Genomic DNA, 25998 nt, shown 5'->3' on the forward strand with positions numbered 1-25998 from the left:
CTTCTCAGTTTTATGATGTCATATACTCTGCTGGAGTTCTGAGGAGCTGGTTGGTTCTGGTACTGTGTATCACTTTTTTAATATTGAAATGTGGACATGCACGTCTATGATGGCAAAGGGATCTTCCAAGTAAGCAAAGGTAAGACTCATTAGCCAGGGAGTGGTATTTAAATGGAAGCAATATTGAATATTTTCATTACTGTGTTGAATTCCAACTAGTAACCTACGTATGCATGACTACCAGTTCTCCCATATTGCCTCCTCATCCTACAGACAGATAATAACGATTGATGACATCAGTGGTGTATGACTCTGACTGCTATTTTCAGTGTCCCTGCATGGTCTGGAAGGTCACTGTTCCAGTTCGGGTGTTTCCGTGTCTATGTGTTTATGTCTATGTTGTCAGACAGACACACAGCAGCCCGGTCATTGTCACTGCTCCTGAGAAACAGAAACAGGTCGCCACGGAGACCACAAATCACAGGAAGTGACATCACCACAAAGTGTTACCTGAAACGTAGAAGGGTGGCCTTTGTCAGTATCCTGGGACCCACTACCTTCTGAAAAAGTTGGCAGGTGTTTCATGTCCCTCAGCCACACTGATCTATGAGCTCACTCGCTCTCTCTAACCTTCCTCTCTCTGTCTTTCTCTTCCTATGTCTCTTTCTTTCTCTCTCTGTCTATCATTTTCTATCTTTGTCTGTCTCGCTCTCTCTCTTTCTCTTGCCCCGATCCCTCTCTCTAACCCCCACTTTCTCTCTATCTGTCTCTATCTCTCTATCACCTTCTCTTTCTCTCTCTCGTTCGCCCTCTATCTCCCTCCTTTCTGTTTCTCTGCAACATTGAGTGGTCTGCTCATAAAGTAACAAAGCTACCGGTATCTGTGAAACACCATGACCATGAACCACACAACCAGCAGCAGCTAGGAACCACACTCCAAAACCACCACCATCAGACTGATCAACACAGTGACCCCAAAACTCATCTTCTAACTCTCAAGCTGAGTGAATGGGTATTTTCAGAGAGCAACTGTAGAATGTGACTTCTTTTTCAGCTATCATACAGGAATTATTTTATAGAACAGCAGCCCTCATCAAAAGGAAGTCTCTGCTCTTTCTCCTCTCTACTCTTTCTTCTCTGTGTGTTTTGGATAGTCAACTGCTAGCTACCAGTGACAGTGATAGATAAGGACATACAGCCAGAGGAAACAGTCATACAACACCATAAAGAGATGTCTGGTGGTCCCTTCTCCTGCTTCTCGGAACAGGAAATATTCCTTCTCCAACCTCCACTATGGTAAGTTTTATAATGATTTGAACATTTTAAACACAATACAACTGAGGTTAGCTGGCTTGGCTTGCCACCTGACAACTGAGCAAAGGTTTGAGGGAAGGCCTACACATCTATCTATCTATCTATCTATCTATCTATCTACCAATCAATGTGCTTGGTGGGTGCAATATGAAACAAACATCTGCACATTTTGATGTCAAACCACAAGCTCTGATCTCGTCAATTCAGGTCTCTATTCTTGTTCCATCCTAGTGTCTTCCAATAATGAGGAAGGAACCAGTATGTGGCAATGTAGCCAACCATAAAGAAGAAGTTGATCAAAATGTAAACACGCTGTCAACGGCTATTCTATTTTCCGTCTTTGTACATTTCTCTAGAATCATTCTCTCTGTTTTTCTGTGTACGGTGAAGAGGTGTGATCTCAGAGTGAAGTGGTGTGATCTAAGCAGACTGTCATCATATAGGAAGTAAAGGCGTTTGTTAGAAGGACTGTAGTTGTAGAGAAAGTCACTTGTCTGTGGGGACAGAATGGAGCACACCTTGCTCTGTTTGCTGCTATGTAAGAACTGAGTTAGTGTGTTTGTTTATGAACACTAATTACCTGATTTACTAAGAATTTGAGGTAAAAAGGAATAAGACATGAATGTAAATGGTGTTTTATCCCTTATTGAGAACATGCAAACGCTTAGTAAACAGCACTAAAAGGAAATTGCAGCAAATATCTTGTAGGAATATATGAAGCGAGAGTGAGTGACCACTCTACATTGATGTTGTATCTCCGTGTGAGCTTTTCTAGCCGATGCCATGCAGACCTGGTTAGCATGGTGGTCTGCATTTAACCAGGTCATCACTCAGGAACTAAAGAGTGGTGCTAACTCAGTGGTTGCAAAATGTGTTGTCAATGACAATGAATATAAAATGCCATATTTGTTGGATGTGTTGTATTATTAAGTTGTGATTATTGTAAATGGTTGAGGGTTCCTTCACTACAGTCATAGTAAACTGTGTTAAGAGATTAATGACTGGTGTTTTGGATCTCTGTACTCTCTCTGGGAAGTCAGGTGCCAACATGGGAAGTCAGTGGACATTTAAAGCTGCAGTAATGTAATCCAAAATACAACAAAACAGTCAGCCTGCGCTTGTTGTGGTATACGGCTGAGGGATGGGGCTAAGGAAATTAATTCATCTACATTGTTTACAATAATTGTAATAAAATAACCATATTGTAGGTTATGCTGGGATAAGTTGTACTAAGCTAATGAGGGAATTCAAAATTATACTCTTCAAGAATAAATGTCTGTGTGTAACGGCGGTCCTCCTCCTCTTCTACCGAAAAGGAGGAGTAGTGATCGAACCAAGGCGCAGTGGAGTTTAACGACATAATTTATTTAACAAAACACGAAAATGACTAAACTAACAAAACAACAAACGGTGTAGACAGACCTATACGACGAACTCACATAAATACACGTAGAACGCACGAATAGGACAATTAGACTACACAAACCGAACAAACGTAACAGTCCCGTATGGTGCAAACAATTACACAGACACGGAAGACAATCACCCACAACGAACACTGTGACAACGCCTACCTAAATATGACTCTTAATTAGAGGAACGCCAAACACCTGCCTCTAATTAAGAGCCATACCAGGCAACCCAAAACCAACACAGAAACAGAAAACATAGAATGCCCACCCAACCTCACGTCCTGACCAACTAACACACATAACAAACTAACATAAATAGGTCAGGAACGTGACACTGTGTTTCATTTAAAAGCGCAAAAATGTATGTAGAAATCGCAGATTGCACCTTTAAACTAAAGTACAGGATGGATTTGGTAAACAGTAACATGAATATGGCATGCTATTTATTTCAAGCTAATATTGGAATAATCGGACTTTCTTTGTTGTAGTGCTGAGTACACACATCTACTCTGGACACTCTGAAGATGATGATGGTAGATATTATATTTGTACACTTGATCAAGCCTTCATCTCTTAATGCTTCATCATATTTCTTTGTATGTGATTTTTTAAATGTGCTTTTGAGTGTTTCAAAATAATATGTGTAAAGTAATTGTATCATGCTGGTTTTATTTTGTGCAGGACAGGCAAAGGCTGTTCTGACCATATACCCCACATCCTCCCAGATATTCAGTGGAGAGTCTGTCACTCTCAGATGTAACATACAGAGGGGAAAAGTCACTGACTGGAAATACACATGGCGCAAGGATGATGTAGACTCCTTCAGTAGGAAGAATGAATATGAGATCAGAGAGATTAAGATTTCAGACAGTGCTGACTACAGGTGTCTGGGTACACGTATTACTAATCAGCAGAAGCATTCTGAGTGGAGTGATGCAGTCAGACTGACGGTGACAGGTAAGTCATTTTATCTCTCATTCACAACAGTGCCTCCATGCCCATAACCACTTGACATTGGTCCCCATTTTTATGAGGCTATTTCATCGTTTTAAAAAGGTCTGCCTACAGTGGTTGCTCCACTAAAAGTCTTGCGATTATGCTGCGATACTTAGAGGTAATTTGTGGTTTAGTACGTTACCCTGCCTCACCACTTCATTGCTCCAGACCAGCGCAAGGGGGAGTTAGAGCACTGATTATGTTTTGGGGTCCTACTGTGTCTCTAACTGACAATGAATGGGCGACATAAACCTAAATAGAAACTGATAATTGTGCACGACTTCAGTGTTACTTACCAAAACTGTTACACTAAGGTTTTTATTATTTTATTTTGTTAGGATTATTTTGCTCTTACTGTAGTAGTTTTGGCAACCCCGACCAGTCACGTTGTACAGTTCCTGAGTGGCGTAATGGTTTAAGCCCCTGCATAGCAGTGCAAGTTGTGTTGCTACAGATGCTGGTTCAATACCTGTGCTGTCCTTGAATGGGAGAACCATGAAATGACTAACTTTTTGGTTTCTCTCCCTCTAAAAACATAAATAAATAATTCTAAATAACAAGCTGGCTTTATTTACAAATTAGTAACATTGTCTCACCCCATATTCAAGAATAGCCTTTTTCTCGCTCATTTTACATTATTTGAAAACTAAATAATCTCCAAAATATTGTTATTTTTTAAACAAAGTGATTGTTATTAATTTAGAATTATATTAAAGCCCCTTGGATATTCTCACAGATATATTTAACCCTGTTATTAGCAGGACAATATATATTGGTCATATTGGTCATGGCTCCCTAGCGGCGCACAACTTGCCTTGCAGTTCTCCAGCTGTACCTATTGAAAGCGAACGAGGTTCAAGGCACGAGAGCAGGGGGCACTGGATGGGCCACAGAGCCGCGCCAGAAGATGGACCTAGCCAATGGGGAAGGGAGGAGGAGGAAGGGAGAGGGAGGATGGACCCCCACCCCACCACACTAGGTAGCACAGAGTAACGCTTTAAGGGGCATTGCACTAATAATTGCGCTGACTAGAGAAATGGTCCCGCTGTTCTTAGTGCCACTCTGCACGTTCAGAGTAAAACAATATAACTAATAATGACATCTTTATGCTTTCGTTAACAAAATAATGAAAAAATACTCTTTCAAAATGCCAATGGTTATTTAGTTACGCATCCATAACATTTTTTACATTTACATTTATGTCATTTAGCAGACGCTCTTATCCAGAGCGACTTACAGTAGAGTGCATACATTTTTATTACATTTTACATACTGAGACAAGAATATCCCTACCGGCCAAACCCTCCCTAACCCGGACGACGCTATGCCAATTGTGCGTCGCCCCACGGACCTCCCGGTTGCAGCCAGCTGCGACAGAGCCTGGGCGTGAACCCAGAGACTCTGGTGGTGCAGCTAGCACTGCGATGCAGTGCCCTAGACCACTGCGCCACCCGGGAGGCGTAATAACGAATTACTTTGGGAATAAATATCACTGAATTACAGAAATATCCTCCAATCCTCTATATTTAATAATTGGCGGAGAGTCACGCCATATTTTTTTATATACTGTAGGTCTATCGTATGCGACATGAGTCTCACTAGTGTTGAGTGATGTGCTGTAAAAGGGGTGTAGGTCTTATTTATTTAAAGAGTATATTGAAGTTAGAAGCAATATGATTTGAAGCAATAGCCTACAACTATTTTAGCACCGTTTCGCACTGCTCTGAGACAAGCATGGGGACTGGTCTTGATAAATCAATGAGATTTTTATTTTGACTGAATCTCCTTTTGGGTATTGGTTAGACTACAATTACGGTGTAGAAATGTTATGCTCTGTTATGCTCTTGTAACCTTTATTAAACTAGGCAAGTCAGTTAACTTCTTGGTGACAGGGCAGTATTTTCACATCCGGATGAAATGCATGCCCAAATTCAACTGCTTGCTACTCATCCCCAGAAGATAAGATATGCATATTATTAGCAGGCGAAACCCCGAGGACAAACCATTCAGATATTTTTTTTTGAGGTCACTCTCTTTTCAATGGAGTGTCATTGGGAATCCAGATTTCTAAGGGACCTTCTTGCAGTTCCTACCGCTTCCACTGGATGTCAACAGTCTTTAAAAATTGGTTGAGGTTTTTCCTTTGTGTAATGAAGAATTAGACCTGTTCAGAACGAGGGTCACTTCAAGTGTACTGTTAGATAGAGGTGCGTGACCAGACAGCTAGCTACAGTTTGTTTTCCTCCTGTATTGAACACAGATCATCCCGTCTTCAATTTTATTGATTATTTACGTTAAAAAATACCTAAAGTTGTATTACAAAAGTAGTTTGAAATGTTTTGTCAACATTTACAGGTCCCTTTTGAGATATTTTGTAGTCACGTTGCACAAGTTGGAACCAGTGTTTTTCTGGATCAAACGCGCCAAATAAACGGACATTTTGGATATATACTGACGGAATTAATCGAACAAAAGGACCATTTGTGATGCTTATGGGACATATTGGAGTGCCAACAACAGAAGCTTGACAAAGGTAAGGCATTAATTCTATTTTTATTTCTGCGTTTTGTGTCGCGCCTGCAGGGTTGAAATATGCTTTTCTCTCTTTGTTTACGGAGGTGCTTTCCTCAAAAAATAGCATCGTTTGCTTTTGCCGAAAAGCCTTTTTGAAATCTGACATGTTGGCTGGATTCACAACAAGTGTAGCTTTAATTTGGTATCTTACATGTGTGATTTCATGAAAGTTAGATTTTTATAGTAATTTATTTGAATTTGGTGCTCTGCATTTTCACTGGCTTTTGGCCAGCGTCCCACATATCCCAGAGAGGTTAAGAAATAATTCTCATTTACAAGGACAGCCTACTCCTTTCTCCCCTTTGGGGAATTGAACCCCAGTCTCCCGTGTGCCCGCACGACAAGGGGATTCTTTAGCTAAATAGCCCAGTATGGTAGCCTACTCCCGACCGTCACGTTGTACAGCGCCATATTTTCCGATCCGTACTAACGAAAACCCAGAGGGTTTTTAGTTTTTCTTAGAATAGAGACACAATAATATTAATCAAATTAATCCCAAACTCAAAAATGAATTGGAAAGGTAAATACAAATTATTTGTGACATTGTGGTTACAATAAAGAATGTAAACAAGATGCTGTGTTTTTATTTACAGTAGTGATGGACTGCTGGTGGTATTTTGAAAACAGGTTTTTAAACACTTGTAGCCCGATTAGCAGGACAATAGAGTCTTTGTAGCCCGGCTACTGTAGATGTGAACATCCCCCTACCTGCAATGTATTCGATGCTTAAGTACTCTGAAGTGTTACATTTCTAACTCAAAACAGCAGTACAGGATTTCTTCATCAACGTCTTTATGCTTTAGTTAACCTTTTACGGGGGCAGCCCGACACCGGTACACTTATGACAACATCCAGCTCAAAGTGCAGGGCGCGAAATTCAAAATCTATTTTTTTTTAATATTTAACTTTCACACATTAACAAGTCCAAGACAACAGATGAAAGGTGCACATCTTGTGAATCAAGCCAACATGTCCGATTTTTAAAATGTTTTACAGGGAAGACAAAATATGTAAATCTATTAGCTAACCACGTTAGCAAAAGACACAACTTTTTCTAACTCCATCAGTTTCTTACTCCATCAGGTGCTATCACAAATTCGACCAAATAAAGATATAAATAGCCACTAACCAAGAAACAAATTCATCAGATGACAGTCTGATAACATATTTATTGTATAGCATATGTTTTGTTCGAAAAATTTGCATATTTCATGTATAAACCATAGTTTACATTTCAGCTACAATCCAAAATTGCACCGAAAGCAGACAGAATATTTACAGACACCAACGTCAAATAGCTAATTACTCATCATAAAACATTTCTGAAAAATACATAGTCTGCAGCAATTGAAAGACAGGCATCTTGTGATTCCAAACAATATTTCCGATTTATTAAATGTTTTACAGCGCAAACAAAATGTATCGCAATATTAGCGTAGCTACAATAGACAGAAATAATTGGGCGCCCACGGCCAGTTCACATGCACGACAGATATATGAAATAACATCATAAAATGGGTCTTACTTTTGCTGATCTTTCATCAGACTGTTGAAGAACGTGTCCTCTGTCCAGATGAGTCGTTGTTTCGATTCAGAATGGCAAATGTCCCTCTTCAATTAGCATTGGCACTAGCCGAGTGGCATAAATTTCTCCAACGTAAACACAGTCAGAGGACGGAACACGGCAAAACTCCCGAATAAAGTTTCAATAATCTGATTAAACTATATTGAAAAAAACATACATTACAATGATATGGTCACATGTATCAAAAAAAAATCGAGCCGGAGACGTTAGCCGTTCGTTACCAAGGCAAAACAGAAGTCAATCCCACTTCCTTCAGAGTACCGGAAGTGGACCGTCACGTCAAAGAAATAGGTTTTTTTCCACCAAGAGGAGCAAAAAAAATTCTTCTCTGACATCCTCTTTACACCAATAGGAAGGCGTATAGAGTGTCAGCAGACTCCTAAGTGTTAAGACCATGTATAGGCATCAAGTTGAAAAGAGCATCGATTTCTGACATTTCACTTCCTGGTCAGGAAAAGTGCTGCAGAAGGACTTCTGTTTCACTCAGAGAAATAATTCCAACTCTTTTAGTAAATAGAAAGTGTTTTCTATCCAAAAAGAATAATAATATTCATATTGTACGAGCAAGATTTGAGTAGGAGGCCGTTTGAAATGGGCACGATTTCACTGGCTACTCAACACTTTGCCCTGCAGCCATAAGAAGTTAATAAAATAACTACAAAAAAGACATTCAAAATGCAGATGGTTATTTAAACTACATTTTAGTTGCACTTCCACCCAGCTCCAAGACCACGGGTAAAACCTTGCTGAGACGATCAATGTATTTGTTGCATTGTAGTATCGTCAATTTCTCTTGCCAAAACGTCTTGATGGCCTTGAGTAGTTCTTCTTTGCGGCGTTCGGCGATCGACGTCACCGGCTTTCTAGCCATCGCCTCTCCATTTCCTATATGTCCATTTGTTTTGTCTTGTTCCATACACACCTGGTTTTCATTCCCAAATCAATCAACATGTAATTAGTCCTCCGTTCCCCATCATGTCTTTGTGTGTAATTGTTTATTGTTACTTGATTATTTTGTCAGGCACTGCACTTTTGTATTAGACAGTGTTTGTGGCACTAGTCTGTTTTATGTGCTGTTGTTGTTGACCGGTATTAAAGTGTGCCTGTTCAATATACTCCGCTCTCCTGCACTTGACTTCGCCTCCCATATACACGCCTAACAGCGGCATTGTGTTTTGTGTCATTGTCTGCATTTGGAGAAGAAAGAAATACGTTTAGCCTAACAGCCAACAACATTAGATACAATACTATAAATATACATGTACATAGGCCTAAAAATGACAAATTATTGCTATAATCCTACCTTGAAAGAAACTATATGGTCCCAGAAACACCTTTCTGACATAGGGGCCAGCATATCTCTTGATGATTTCTTCCTCAAAGACATCTCGGGCCATGATACCTGAAAAAGGAGGCAACAGTGAATTATTGTGGAACACAAAGAATTCTGTGCGGTGTAGGCTACAATATTTTATGTACATTTAGATTTGTAAATTGCCAAACTTACCATCAAATATGGGCCTGGTCCCTGGCGAGAAATTTCCCCCCACACATGGAGTTTGAGCGGATGCTTGGGCTTGCTTGCCCTTCTTCCTTTTTTTCTATAGCAATTTTGAGCAAAATGCTCAAGGGCCACGATGATTCGTCTGTGAAGAAGACATCATTGAATGTCTCGGCAGCTTTGATCCATGCCTGTGTTACATTTGCGCTTGTCATGCCCTCCACTTCTCCTTTGTCTCCCTAACCTGCCGCCACTCCCCCAGTGCTCTCTCCCTCTCTTTCTCTGTGTGTGTGTGTGTGTGATTGTGTGGGCGGAGACAAGTGTGGTGAAGGCAGAGCAGATCCCCACCAGCTGCAACCTGTTCCATAATCAAGACCTCTACAAATACTCAGCCCTGCCACTTCCACGCTGCCAGATCGTAACCTCTGCTCAGTCTTTCTGCATTTTTAGACATTTGTTCCTACATAGATCCTGTTTTCGTGTTGTGCCTGTTTTCACTTGCCTGGCGCTGTTTTCCTCTTCGCTACAGTTCTGTCTGCTCTGACTCTGGCCCCTGTCTCCAGTCTCATGTCTCGTCAGTCCTGCTGCCCTGTCCTGGACCCCCCCCCCCCCACCCCACTCTACTGCTTCCTTGGATTCCTCTCCGGACCTGCTTACCCAGCCCCAACTCCCCTCTTTCCAGCCTCAGCCTCAGCCTCAGCACCTGGCTCCCTGCAACCCGCAGGGATATAATACAATATATACCTTGGTTACCTTATCCCAGTCTCCTTGTCTGAGTCTGCTCTTGGGTTCACCTGCTCCGCTCCGCATTACAGCCTGGGCCGGCAGGATGCAAAGTTCTTTTTTTGTCAGACGAATCATCGTGTCGAAACTACAGAACAGTACAAAACAAGCGAACACACATGGTTAATGTTCTGGGGTAAAAAACTATACATATAACTATATAAGTCCATGCAAGTTTCTTCAACTGTCTTCTGACTGTGAATAGAGCGATGTTGGTGTTGCCATCGACTCATTCAGTGAGTCGATGGCTTGAATAGTCTTCCTTGAAATGGAATACAATGTCAAAATGTGCAGCATATGGTAAAGAACAGCAGTCGATCTATTTAAGTGTTATTTTTTGCATTATTAGGCCTACTTTACAGTATTGTTCGCGCACTGTACCTGTTCATATGCCACTGTAATCGATGGGGACTTAGGGCGATACCATTCTGCTCATCTGATGAAGGTGCACATTGATCAGATTCAAACTTTGAAGACCGAGATTGAGTCATTGAAGACAGACCAGCAGAAAGAGAAACATTATCTAAGGGCAGAGATACGGGCGACAGCTGATGCATTGGTCCAGTGCCAGGCGGCATTGGCGGATAGTCAGGCGGAGAATTACGCATTGAAGGGGGAGTGGAACGAGATGGAGTCACAATGCATGCCAGGCACACCTGTGAGCTCTGGAACTCCATCTCCGACAGGCAGAGTGAACATACCTGGCAGGTTCATAAGGTCTTCAGTTCACCCTGACATTTCCATTCCTCTTCTGACAACAGAACTTGATCAACCGCTCACCAGGCACAGCAAGGGCCGTCTGGACCGTTATGCTGTTCTGCTATAGCCTAATAAACAAATGCACTACTGTATTTCTTCATCAGCATCTTTATGCCTTTGTTAATAAAATAATGATAAAAATACTCTTTCAAAATGCCGATGTTTATTTAGTTATGGGTCCATAACGAATTACTATGGTAATAAATATGACTGAATTACAGAAATATTGGAACAAAGTTGTCTAATGAAGGTAAAACAAATAGTTGCTTACTGGAAAATACTCTTTCAAACACACATGGTCACATTGTATAGCGCCATTATGGCTATTAGCAGGTAGCTGGACAATAGGCTTGCCTAGAAGGAGGGCAGAGGGAGAATTCTATCGTCAAATGTATTTCTTAGTTAGGTTGGCCGTGATTGGTTCCAATTTCCATTTAATCCATCAGAAAAGACAAAACAAATAATACAACAAAAAGTATTATTATTACTATGTATCACATCTGACCATGATTGGGAGTCCCATAGGGCGGCGCACAATTGGCCCATCATTTCTCTGCCTCTAAAAACAGAAATAAATGTTTTGGCCTTTTATTCAGACTACAATCGCTCACTTTAGTTTTTTTGAAAACAAAATAACCTCCAAAATGTGGATTTATTGAAGCAACATCTCAAGACATCAGTCAGGAAGTTAAAGCTTGGTCGCAAATGGGTCTTGATCCAATGATCCCAAGCATACTTCCAAAGTTGTGGCAAAATGGCTTAAGGGCAACAAAGACAAGGTATTGGAGTGGCCATCACAAAGCCCTGACCTCAATCCCATAGAAAATGTGTGGGCAGAACTGAAAAAGCGTGTGCGAGCAAGGAGGCCTACAAACCTGCCTCAGTTACACCAGCTCTGTCTGGAGGAATAGGCCAAAATTCGCCCATCTTATTGTGGGAAGCTTGTGGAAGGCTTCCCGAAAAGTTTGACCCAAGTTAAACAGGTTAAACTTAAACTTTAAAGGCAATGCTACCAAATACTAATTTAGTATAGTAAACGTATGACCCACTGGGAATGTAATGAAAGCTGAAATAAATCATTCTCTCTACTATTATTCTGACATGTCACATTCTTAAAATAAAGTGGTGATCCTAACTGATTTAAGACCGTGAATGTTTACTAGGATTAATTGTCAGGAATTGTGAAAAACTGAGTTTAAATGTATTTGGCTAAGGTGTATGTAAACTTCCGATTTCATCAGGACCTTTACCAACACCTCTCTCTATTTTTATACTTTGTGCTTGAAATCCTATTGCTTCTAACTTCAATACGCTCTTTAAATAAATAGACCTACACCACTTTTAACAGCACATTACTCAACACTAATGAGACTCATGTCGCCTACGGTAGGCCTACAGTATATCGGAAAATATGTCTTGACTCTCCGGCAAATAATTACATATAGAGGATTGGAGGATTCTAAACTAAAACCAAAAGCTGCCTCGTTGGTCTCCCGGTGGCGGCTGGCACGGGTATCGAATCTGCATCTGTAGGTTCCATACGTAGCGTTCGATACGAAAGACTGTTAACTGATTGGTACACTAACAGCATTTGTCTTCATTTAACTTAATAATAATAAAAAATAATATATACAGTAACAGTCAAAAGTTTGGACACACCTACTCATTCCAGGGTTCTTCTTGATTTTGACTATTTTCTACATTGTAGAATATTTGTTAAAAGTGAATTTGTGGAATTTCTGTCCATTTAAATGCGTTTGAGCCAGTTGTGTTGTGACAAGGTAGGGTTGGTATATGGAAGATAGCCCTATTTGGTAAAAGAGCAATTCCATATTATGGCAAGAACAGCTCAAATAAGCAAAGACAAACGACAGTTCACCATTACTTTAAGACATGAAGGTCAGTCAATACAGAACATTTCAAGACTTTTGAAAGTTTCTTCAAGTGCAGTCGCAAAAACCATCAAGCGCTATGATGAAACTGTCTCCCATGAGGACCGCCACAGGAAAGGAAGGCCCAGAGTTTCCTCTGCTGCAGAGAATAAGTTCATTAGAGTTACCAGCCTTTGAAATTGCAACCCAAATAAATGCTTCACAGAGTTCTAGAAACAGACACCTCTCAACATCAACTGTTTAGTGGAAACTGTGTGAATCAGGGCTTCATGGTCGAATTGCTGCAAAGAAACCACTATTAAAGGACACCAATAGAAGAAGAGACTTGCTTGGGCCAAGAAAGACGAGCAATGGACATTAGACCGGTGGAAATCTGTCCTTTGGTCCAATGAGTCTTTGTGAGACACAGAGTAGGTGAACGGATGATCTCCGCATGTGTGGTTCCCACCGTGAATCATGGAGGAGGAGGTGTGATGTTGAGGGGGTGCTTTGCTGGTGACACTCTCTGTGATTTATTTAGAATTCAAGGCACACTTAACCAGCATGGCTACGACAGAATTCCGCAGCGACACACCATCCCATCTGGTTTGGGCTTAGTGGGACTATCATTTATTTTTCAACAGGACAATGACCCGACACACCTCCAGGTTGTGTACGGGCTATTTTACCAAGAAGGAGAGTGAGTGCTGCATCAGAAGACCTGGCCTCCACAATCACCCGACCTCAACCCAATGTACGAAGCTGTCATCAGGGGTAAGCGTGGCTATTTTGAAGAATCTAAAATCTAAAATATATTTAGATTTGTTTAAAACTTTTTTGGTTCCCGCATGATTCCCTGTGTGTTATTTCATAGTTTTCAAGTCTTCACTATTATTCTACAATGTAACGAATAAAGAAAAACCCTTGAATGAGTAGGTATGTCCAAACTGTTGACTGGTACAATATATACATTATATAGTTTATTTTAACTTTTATATGTTTTCATTTGTTATCAAGCATGTATCCAGATGTTTTGATATTCTGCTTTTTGTTTTCTTAGCTCTGCCTGAAACTACACTGACCGTATATCCAAACCCTGCATACACTGGAGAGACAGTAACTCTGACGTGTTCAGTGGGGTCTGACAGTGGCTGGAGGTATACATGGTACAAAGACAACATTAAGAAAGTAGTGACCTTGTCTGGCAGACACACCACAACAGGAGTCACCTTCACCATAAAAAGAGCTGCTGAGTCTGACCAGGGTCTCTACTGGTGTCAGGGAGAGATCCAGTCCAGATCCATATCATCAATCATCAGTGATCCTGTCACAATCACCGTGAAAGGTGAGTTACTTTACTTCGTTTTTTTATCATACAAATGGACACTTTATATTGAGTCACTCAATGGTCTGTGTGGTCGATGTGTCCATATGAAATGGTCTGTGTGTCCATATGACTACAGAAGTCAGATCAATTTTGTAATTGCACCGGAGAAGATGGGTGACGATTTCGTCTCTTAGGGGCAGCATTTTCACTTTTGGATGAATAGCGTGCCCAGACTGAACTGCCTCCTACTCTGTCCCAGATGCTAATATATGCATAGTATTATTAGTATTGGATAGAAAACACTCTGACGTTTCTAAAACTGTTTTAATGATGTCTGTGAGTATAACAGAACTCATATGCCATGCAAAAACCTGAGAAGAAATCCAAACAGGAAGTGAGAAATCAATTTTCAAAACAGTGCCTATTGAAATCCCAGTGAGATATGAATGAGGTTGCACTTCCTAGGGCTTCCACTAGATGTCGCCGTCTTTAGAAACTGGTTTGAGGATTCTACTATAAAGGAGGGGCTCATAATAGCTCTTTGAGTGAGTGGTCTGGCAGAGAGCCTCGGTCTCATGATGCGCACTCCCGACAGAGTTGCTCTCGTTCCAAATGCTTTTCTTCATACAATGAAATTCTCTGGTTGGAACCTTATTGATGATCTATGTTAAAAACATCCTACAGATTAATTGTATACACCAGTTGACTTGTTTCTAGGGACTGTAACATAACTTTTCAAGTTTTTGCCTGGAGGAAGTGCTCGCGCCTCATGAAGATGGATTACTGGGCTGAACACGCTAACAACAAGTGGCTAAATGATGGGCTTTATGGAACTTTATGGAACAAATCAGTCATTTATTGTCAAACTGGGATTCCTGGGAGTGCCTTCTGATGAAGATCATCAAAGGTAAGTGAATATTTATAGTGTTTTTTCTAGCTTCTGTTGACGCCAAAATGGCGGATATTTCTTTGGCTGGATTGGGCTCTGAGCGTCGTTCTTAGATTATGCTTTTTCCGTAACGCGCCAATGTAAACTGAGATTTTTGGATATAAATATGCACATCATCAAACAAAACATACATGTATTGTGTAACATGATGTCCTATGAGTGTCATCTGATGAAGATCATCAAAGGTTAGTGATTCATTTTATCTATATTTCTCCATTTTGTGACTCCTATCTTTGGCTGGAAAAATGGCTTTGTGGTTTTTTGACTTGGCTATGACCTAACATAATCATATGTTGTGCTTTCGCTGTAAATCATCTTTGAAATTGGACACCATGGGTAGATTAACAAGATTCTTATCTTTCATTTACTGTATTGGACTGAAAGTTACATATTTCCCCAAAATATTTTTGAATTTCGCGCGCTGCCTTTTCAGTGGAATGTTGTCGAGATGGCGGAACCCCTGCCCTAGAAAGGGTAACCAACCGTGCTATTTTGTTTGTTTTTTCACATTGTTTGTAACTTTTTTGTACGTAATGTTGCTGCTGCAATCTCTTATGACCGAAAACAGCTTCTGGACATCAGAACACCGATTACTCACCTTGAATTGGGCAAATCCTTTTTCTTTAATGAGTCGGACGAGAAGGATTTACTCCAGACACCCGAACAGGCCCTCATCCCCGTCATTTGCAGGAGAAAGAGATGGAGATTTCACTGAAGGAGATCGGAGTGCCTAGTGAGGATCAGGCGACAAGTGGCTAATCTGCCTTTGCCATCCGTACTGTTAGCCAACGTACAATCGTTGGAAAATAAATGGGATGAACTAAAAGCTCAGATATCCTACCAACGGAACATTCAAAACTGTAATATCTTATGTTTCACAGAGTCGTGGCTGAACGACGACATTAATAACATATAGCTGGCGGGTTATACACTCTATCGGCAGGATAGAACAGCAGCCTCTGGTAAGACAAGGGGTGGCGGTCTATGTATATTTGTAAACAACAGCTGGTGCACGATATCTAAGGAAGTCTCTAGGTTTTGCTTTGGTTAGCCGGCCTGAGGTAGATGCCGGCTAACCATCAAACAAGCAAAGCGTCAATAGAGGACTAAGACTGAATCGTACTACACCGGCCTTGATGCTCGTCGGATGTGGCAGAGCTTGCAAACTATTATAGACTACAAAGGGAAGCACAGCCAAGAGCTGCCCAGTGACACAAGCCTATAATATTTAGAGCTGAAATCTGTGGTTATACATTGTGAAAACTTACCATCTTTTTCCCAGAATGTACGGATATATTTCTGACACTCACCTATTCTGACCAAATAACGATTCATAAACTTTACTAAAAAATACATGTTGTATAGGAAATGATAGATACACTGGTTCTTAACTTTTTAGGGCTGCAGGGGCAGTATTGAGTAGCTTGGATGAAAGGTGCCCATTTCAAACGGCCTCGTACTCAATTCTTGCTCGTACAATATGCATATTATTATTACTATTGGATAGAAAACACTCTCTAGTTTCTAAAACCGTTTGAATTATATCTGTGAGTAAAACAGAACTCATTTTGCAGCAAACTTCCTGACAGGAAGTGGAAAATCTGAAATCGATGCTCTGTTCCAGGGCATCCCTATTAATTTGCTTGATATGTATTAGTATACGTGCACTTCATACGCCTTCCACTAGATGTCAATAGGCAGTGAGAGAAGAAATGGAGTGTATAGCTTGATCTGAGGTCGAATAAGAGCTCTTGGCATGACGTGACACCAATTTCCTGTTTTCAGGAAGGCACGAGAAGGGAACCGGGGATTGCCTTCTGAAAAGCTGTTGTTATAGACGGCTACTATCTCCGGTTTTGATTTTATTTGATAAATGTGACAATATATGTTTTTTCAATATAGTTTGATCAGATTATTGAATTTTTTTCGGGAGTTTTGGCGTGTTCCGTTCTTTGCGTTTGTTGACGATGGAGAGCTTCGCGCCACTTGGCAAGTTTTGCTTGCTCATTCGAGAGGGAAAAATGACATTCTCAATCCAAACAACGATTGTTCTGGACAAAGGACCACTTGTACAAGATTCTGATGGAAGATCAGCAAAAGTAGGTGTAACGGCGTTCCTCCTCCTCTTCATACGAAGAGGAGGAGTAGTGATTCGACCAAACTGCAGCGTTGTAGTTCGACATATTATTTATTTAAACAAGACACAAAACGAACTATACTTGATTAACTACAAAACAACAAACGACGTAGACGCACCTGAACATAAGAACTTACATATAACGAAGAACGCATGAAAACAGGAACAGACTACATAAACCGAACAAAATAACAAACAAAAACCGAAACAGTCCCATGTGGCGTAACAAAACACAGACACAGGAGACAACCACCCACAACAAACAGTGTGAAAACACCTACCTTAATATGACTCTCAATCAGAGGAAATGAAAACCACCTGCCTCTAATTGAGAGCCATATCAGGTCACCCTTTAAACCAACATAGAAACAGAAAACATAGACTGCCCACCCAAACTCACGTCCTGACCAACTAACACATACAAAAACTAACAGAAAACAGGTCAGGAACGTGACTTAACCCCCCCCCCCTTAAGGTGCGAACTCCGGGCGCACCAGCACAAAGTTTAGGGGAGGGTCTGGGTGGGCATCTGACCACGGTGGTGGCTCAGGCTCTGGGCGAGGTCCCCACCCCACCATAGTCAATCCCAGCTTACGTTTCCCCCTACTAACCACCCTCCTATTCCACCCACTTAATTTTTTGGGTAACATCGAGACAAGGGGCAGCACCGGGACAAGGGACAGCACCGGGATAGAGAGATAGCTCGAAACAAAGAGGTAGGTCAGGATAGAGAGGTAGCTCAGGATAGAGGGGCAACTCCGGACTGAAGGGCAGCTCCGGACAGAGAGACAGCTCTGGACTGAGGGGCAGTTCTGGATTAATGGCCGCTCTGGGCTGAGGGGCAGCTCATGACTGGCTGACGGCTCTGGACGCTCATGGCTGACCGACGGCTCTGTACGCTCATGGCTGACTGACGGCTCTGGACGCTCATGGCTCGCTGACGGCTCTGGACGCTCATGGCTCGCTGACGGCTCTGGACGCTCATGGCTCGCTGACGGCTCTGGCTGGTCATGGCTCGCTGACAGCTCTGGCTGGTCATGGCTCGCTGACGGCTCTGGCTGGTCATGGCTCGCTGACGGCTCTGGCTGGTCATGGCTCGCTGAAGGCTCTGGCTGATCCTGTCTGGCGGAAGGCTCTGGCTGATCCTGTCTGGCGGAAGGCTCTGGCTGATCCTGTCTGGCGGAAGGCTCTGGCTGATCCTGTCTGGCGGAAGGCTTGGCTGCTCCTGTCTGGCGGAAGGCTCTGGCGGCTCCTGTCAGGCGGAAGGCTCTAGCGGCTCCTGTCTGGCGGAAGGCTCTAGCGGCTCCTGTCTGGCGGACGGCTCTGTAGGCTCATGGCAGACGGGCGGCTTTGCAGGCTCATGGCAGACGGGCGGCTTTGAAGGCTCAGTACCGACGGGCGGCTTTGAAGGCTCAATACAGACGGGCAGTTCATGCGGCGCTTGGCAGACGGACAGTTCAGACGGCGTTGGGCAGACGGACAGTTCAGACGGCGTTGGGCAGACGGGCAGTTCAGGCGCCGCTGGGCAGACAGCAGACTCTGGCCGGCTGAGACGCACTGTAGGCCTGGTGCGTGGTACCGGAACTGGAGGTACCGGGCTGAGGACACGCACCTTCAGGCTAGTGCGGGGAGCAGGAACAGGGCACCCTGACCTCTCGAAGCGCACTATAGGCCTGGTGCGTGGTACCGGCACTGGTGGTACCGGGCTAAGGGCACGCACCTCAGGGCGAGTGTGGGGAGAAGGAACAGTGCGTACAAGGCTCTGGAGACGCACAGGTGGCGTAGTGCGTGGTGCCGGAACTGGAGGCACTGGGCTGGAGACACGCACCATAGGGAGAGTGCGTGGAGGAGGAACAGGGCTCTGGAAACGCACTGGAAGCCTGGTGCGTGGTGTAGGCACTGGTGGTACTGAGCTGGGGCAGGAAGGTGGCGCCGGATATACCGGACCGTGTAGGCGTACTGGCTCCCTTGAGCACTGAGCCTGCCCAACCTTACCTGGTTGTATGCTCCCCGTCGCCTGACCAGTGCGGGGAGGTGGAATAACCCGCACCGGGCTATGTAGGCGAACCGGGGACACCATGCCTAAGGCTGGTGCCATGTAAGCCGGCCCAAGGAGACGTACTGGTGGCCAGATATGTAGAGCCGGCTTCATGGCACTTGGCTCAATGCTCAATCTAGCCCTACCAGTGCGGGGAGGTGGAATAACCCGCACCGGGCTATGCACACGTACTGGAGACACCGTGCCCTCTACTGCGTAACACGGTGTCTGCCCATACTCCCGCTCTCCACGGTTAGCCTGGGAAGTGGGCGCAGGTCTCCTACCTGCCCTAGACCCACTACCTCTTAAATCCCCCCCCCCAAGAAATTTTGGGGTTGTACTTGCGGGCTTTTCGGGCTTCCGTGCTAGACGCGTCCCCTCATAACGCCGGTTCCTCTCTCCGGTTTCCTCCGCTCTCCGAGCTGCCTCCAGCTGTTCCCATGGGCGGCGATTCACTTCAACCTTAGCCCATGGTCCTTTTCCCTCCATGATTTCCTCCCAAGACCAGAAATCCTGCTTCGTGCACTGTCTGTTACCCCACTGCTTGATCCGGGTTAGGTGGGTGGTTCTGTAACGGCGTTCCTCCTCCTCTTCATACGAAGAGGAGGAGTAGTGATTCGACCAAACTGCAGCGTTGTAGTTCGACATATTATTTATTTAAACAAGACACAAAACGAACTATACTTGATTAACTACAAAACAACAAACGACGTAGACGCACCTGAACATAAGAACTTACATATAACGAAGAACGCATGAAAACAGGAACAGACTACATAAACCGAACAAAATAACAAACAAAAACCGAAACAGTCCCATGTGGCATAACAAAACACAGACACAGGAGACAACCACCCACAACAAACAGTGTGAAAACACCTACCTTAATATGACTCTCAATCAGAGGAAATGAAAACCACCTGCCTCTAATTGAGAGCCATATCAGGTCACCCTTTAAACCAACATAGAAACAGAAAACATAGACTGCCCACCCAAACTCACGTCCTGACCAACTAACACATACAAAAACTAACAGAAAACAGGTCAGGAACGTGACAGTAGGACCCATTTATGATGTTATTTCCTATTTCTGTGGAAAATGTGTCGTTGTGTTTTCCGCTTTGATTTTGGGCGCTCTCTCGCAATAACGTAAGCTGGATGTCGTACTGAAGTTATTTTTAGAATTCTAACACGCCGATTGCATTAAGAACTAAGCTATCTTTAAATTGCTGTCCAACATGTATTTTTTAGTAACGTTTATGAATAGTTATTTGATTAGATTAGGTGCCTCTCCAAGATTTCTCCGGACATTGTTATTGCATGTTGCCTACGTATTCACATTGTATACCCACGATTTGTGCCGCTAAATATGCACATTTACGAACTAACCATATATGTATTGTGTAATATGATGTAATAGGACTGTCATCTGATGAATTTTGAGAAGGTTAGTGAAAAAATGTATATCTTTTGCTGGTTTATTCGTTATCGCTACTGTTGGCTTGAATCAATGCTGTTGTGTTTTTGGCTATTGTGGTAAGCTAATATAATGCTATATTGTGTTTTCGCTGTAAAACACTTAAAGAATCGGAAATATTGGCTGGATTCACAAGATGTTTGTCTTTCATTTGCTGTACACCATGTATTTTTCATAAATGTTTTATGATGAGTATTTAGGTATTTCAATTTGGTCTCTGTAATTGTTCTAGCTGCTTCGGTGCTATTTCCGATTGTAGCTGCAATGTAAAACTATGATTTATTCCTCAAATATGCACATTTTTCGAACAAAACATAGATTTATTGTATAACATGTTATAAGACTGTCATTTGATGAAGTTGTTTCTTGGTTAGTTTGGTTGGTTCTTGGTTAGTTAGGTTGGTTTTGTGCACGCTACCTGTGCTGTGAAAAATGTCTGTGCTTTTTTGTATTTGGTGGTGAGCTAACATAAATATACGTGGTGTTTTCGCTGTAAAACATTTAAAAAATCGGACATGTTGGCTGGATTCACAAGATGTGTATCTTTCATTTGCTGTATTGGACTTGTTAATGTGTGAAAGTTAAATATTTCTAAAAAATATCTTTTGAATTTCGCGCCCTGCACTTGAGCTGGCTGTTGTCATAAGTGTACCAACATCGGGCTTGCAGCCATAAGAAGTTTTAATTCAATCGCCGTGTTAGAATTCTAAACATAACTTCAATACGACATGCAGCTTTCGTTATAGCGAGAGAGCGCCCAAAATCTGGGCGCAAACTAATAGTAAACATGTTTGACAGATATATGAAATAACATCATAAATGGGTCCTACTTTTGATGATCTTCCATCAGAATGTTGTACAAGGGGTCCTTTGTCCAGAACAATCGTTGTTTGGTTTTAGAATGGCCTTTTTCCCTCTCGAATTAGCAAGCAAAACTAGCCAAGTGGCGCTAAGCTCTCCATCGTCACCAAACGCAGAGAACGCAACACGCCTAAACTCAAGAAAAAATTTAAATAATCGGATAAAACTATATTGAAAAAACATACTTTACAATGATATTATCACATTTATTTGACGATATTAGACGTCTATAGCGAATGCTTTTCAGAAGCCAATACTGATGACCTTTATGCGCTTCCTGAACAAAGGAATTCGGGGGTCATGTCATTCCAAGCTCTCTCTTTTGACCATAGAAATACCTAGAAACCCCATTTCACCTCTCACAGCCTATTGACATCTAATGGAAGGTGTATGAAGTGCATGTATACTAATAGATTTCAAGCACATTTATAGGCAGGCCCTGGAACAGAGCCTCGATTTCAGATTTTTCACTTTCTGACAGGAAGTTTGCTGCAAAATGAGTTCTGTTTACTCACAGATATAATTCAAACGGTTTTAGAAACTTTAAAGTGTTTTCTATCCAATAGTAATAATAATATGCATATTGTACGAGCAAGAATTGAGTACGAGGTCGTTTGAAATGGGCACCTTTTATCCAAGCTACTCAATACTGCCCCTGCAGCCATAAGAAGTTAAAACCTCTTGTCAATATAGGGGGTGCTGTTTCAACTTTGTAAAATATCGTTCTCAAATTAAACTGCCTCGTACTCAATTCTAGTTTCTAAAACAGTTTGAATTATTTCTCTGAATGAAACAGAACTCATTCTGCAGCACATTTCCTGTCAGGGAGTGAGATTTCAGAAATCGAGGTCCCTGTTCTGAGGTCAGTTTATAAGTCCCCATGTAAGCCATCGGGCTACATGCACTGCATACGTCTTCCTCTGGATGTCAGTAAGCGGGGAGAATTTGAATGGAGTGGATTGCGCAATCTGGGACCTTATATAAGACCGTGGAACAGAAGTACCGTCCTTTTCAACGGTGCGCCTGGCGCAAGAAGACATCACAATGGCGTCCTGCAAACGCTTTCGTTTTAGTAGTTCTATATCTCCGGTCATGTTTTTATTCGTTGTTAAAGACATCATAAGGTAGTTAATTTAAACCGACTTATAGCAGTTTATAGCAGTTTATTGCAATTTTCTGGGATTTCTTTGTCATGCACTTTCACGAGTTGGACACCTCTCCAGTTGGTGGCTAACATTAACGGCTATTTCGACCGGACAAGAGGACATCTTTCAACCCAAAGAAGATTGTTCTGGAGAAAGGACACCTTGCCCAAGATTCTGATGGAAGCTCAGCTAATAGTAAGCAGTCTTTATGCTGTTAATTCGTACTTATGTTGACAAATGTTAAATAATAATTCCGCCATGAATTATGGGGCGGTCTCGCTTTAGCGCACGCTGTATTGCGCAGTAACATTAATTTTAAAAATCTAACCCAGCGATTGCATTAAGAACTAATTTATCTTTCATTTGCTGTCCAACCTGTATTTTTTAGTCAAGTTTATGAATAGTTTTCGATTAGAATAGGTGCCTTTCCCAAGATTTCTCCTGACATTTTCTTTGCAGCTTGGCTACTTTTTTCATTGTATAACCACGATTTGTGCCGCTAAATATTCACATTTTCGAACAAACTCTATATGCATTGTGTAATATGATGTTATAGGACTGTCATCTGAAGAATTCTGAGAAGGTTAGTGAAAAAATGAATATCTTTTGGTGGTTTATACGTAATCGCTATGTTTGGCTTGAATCAATGCTTTTGTGATGTTTGCTATTGTGGTATGCTAATATAACGCTGTCATGATGTTGCCTGCTTGGGTACTTCAAACCCCATCCCCCTCTCTCTGCCTCTCCCTTTCCTACCACAACCCATGCGGTGATCACAGAGAGATGTCGTAAATTCCTGAGAATCTCCTCATGGCCAATAGTATTATAGACAGAGGGTAAACTTTCAGGACAAAGGAATTCTCTTCCACCTCACAGAACTTGAGGTACGAACATATTTCATGTTCCTGCCAAAGTAGGAAAGATCGGTGAAGATCCTAGCTTTTAACATGTCCATTTGTCCCCATGTGGGAAACTCAGGAGAGACTGTGGGACCACATTACCATACCGCTGTTTATATAATAACCTCAGATATGAGGTTTACACCTGTTTGTTGTATAAAATGAATGAGTGAGTATGATACTGTTTGTATAATTGTGTAATATGATTTTGAACTGTTTAATGAAGGAAAATACAACTCCCTGTTGTATTTGAACTAAATCCAAGGACCGCCCCTGAGCCAGTTGGGTCAGAGACCATGGTACCACCCCTCTCTGCTATCTGAATGAAAGTCAACTCTAAGAAATGACCATTTAGACCATGCTTTTCTCCATTAGGAGGAGAACGAAGGTTAAAGTACCATTGGTTCATCTTTAACCATACCACGTGGTTAAACTCTTAAGACGAATGAGAACAAGTCTTTGATATTGACTACTATTCTGCAGCTAGGAATTCGGTATCATTGAACGCGAAGAAAGACAACCGCCGAAACAAGCATTCTATAACGAATGTCATTCTGAACAATCCACAATAACTACGACAGAAGGAGCTCCAACAAAACGAACTTCTCTCCGACGATCAAGACGACACAAACAATGAGCGTAAATATATATATATTGATTGCAATTGTTCCCGAATGAGTGAGCGTTCATGTGTAAGGATTAGCATGTCAATTGTTATAAAGAGTATACTCTGTAGTGACTTCTGAATCGACCCCCCGTCCATCCCTTTTGTCTAACAAGCCGCCATGCCGGTTCAGCCCACTAGGGCATATTGCTCCCATCATTTCATGTAACTATTTTAAGTTTGTTTGTTTGTTTATGCATTTCTGTGAATTAATTAGTTAGTAATAAATAAATGATTTAAGACAATTGATGTATGGATTTACGACGTTTGGAATGAGACTGACGTGAGGTACAGTAAATAAATCATTAATCAGAAGACTATTGATCAGATATGAAAATATCTGAAAGGTTATATTGGGAAATTATAACTTTGTAATCTAATAACTTTCCCTGGTGCCCTCGAATTCATAGTTAATTAGTTACGTTATTACTCAAGTGATAGCGTAAGCCCTAATTACAGGAATCTATGATAAAAACTATAAGTCTTCAATTTAACGATAGCAAAGACACGACAACGCTATATTGTGTTTTCGCTGTAAAAGAAGTTAACTTCTAGTTCCTCCCAAACCCGGATCCGGGAGCACCCCCATCAGTAAAAAAGCTGACTACCATAGCCTAGCATAGCGTCACAAGTAAATACTAGCATCTAAATATCATTAAATCACAAGTCCAAGACACCAGATGAAAGATACACATATTGTGAATCCAGCCATCATTTCTGATTTTTAAAATATTTTACAGGGAAGACACAATATGTAAATCTATTAGCTAACCATGTTAGCAAAAGACACCACTTTTTTTACTCCACCACTTTTTTACTGCATCAGTAGCTATCACAAATTCGACCAAATAAAGATATAAATAGCCACTAACCAAGAAACAACTTCATCAGATGACAGATGAGTCTGATAACATATTTATTGTATAGCATATGTTTTGTTAGAAAAATGTGCATATTTCAGGTATAAATCATAGTTTACCATTGCAGCCACCATCACAACTCTCACCAAAGCAACTAGAATAACTACAGAGAGCAACGTGTATTACCTAATTACTCATCATAAAACATTTCTTAAAAATACACAGCGTACAGCAAATGAAAGACACAGATCTTGTGAATCCAGCCAATATTTCAGATTGTCTAAGTGTTTTACAGCGAAAACACAATATAGCATTATATTAGCTTACCACAATAGCCAGAAACACAAACCATTTACCAGCAGCAAAGGTTAGCGATCGTAACAAACAGGCAAAAGATATATAATTTTTGACTAACCTTGATATTCTTCATCAGATGACAGTCCTGTAACATCATATTACACAATGCATATAGGGTTTGTTCGAAAATGTACATATTTAGCGGCACAAATCGTGGTTATACAATGTGATTAGTGGCCAAACATCAAGCAATCTGTCCGGCGCCATCTTGGAGAGGCACCTATTCTAATCGATAAGTATTCATAAACTTGACAAAAAAAATACAGGTTGGACAGCAAATTAAAGATACATTAGTTCTTAATGCAACCGCTGTGTTAGATTTTTTAAATTAACGTTACTACGCATACAGCGTGCGCTAAAGCGAGACCGCACCGAAATTCATGGCGGAATTATTATTTGACAGTTGTCAACATAAATACGAATTAACAGCATAAAGACTGCTTACTATTTGCTGAGCTTCCATCAGAATCTTGGGCAAGGTGTCCTTTC

At 41.7% G+C, this 25998-nt stretch overlaps 1 protein-coding gene across 1 annotated transcript in view; it reads left to right on the forward strand.

Annotated features, from left to right (window-relative positions):
- The first annotated feature begins 1617 nt into the window (after nucleotides 1–1617).
- The window catches only part of LOC129865527 (basement membrane-specific heparan sulfate proteoglycan core protein-like), a 31627-nt gene continuing 7246 nt past the window's right edge, over nucleotides 1618–25998 (forward strand). The window contains exons 1-4 of the mRNA XM_055938390.1: nucleotides 1618–1852; nucleotides 3215–3259; nucleotides 3408–3683; nucleotides 13856–14140. Of these exons, the coding sequence (XP_055794365.1) occupies nucleotides 1822–1852; nucleotides 3215–3259; nucleotides 3408–3683; nucleotides 13856–14140 (637 nt within the window). The 5' untranslated portion in view covers nucleotides 1618–1821. The remainder of the gene's footprint in view (nucleotides 1853–3214; nucleotides 3260–3407; nucleotides 3684–13855; nucleotides 14141–25998) is intronic.

Source organism: Salvelinus fontinalis, chromosome 11 (genome assembly GCF_029448725.1).
Source record: "Salvelinus fontinalis isolate EN_2023a chromosome 11, ASM2944872v1, whole genome shotgun sequence".
Classification (NCBI taxonomy): Eukaryota; Metazoa; Chordata; class Actinopteri; order Salmoniformes; family Salmonidae; genus Salvelinus; species Salvelinus fontinalis.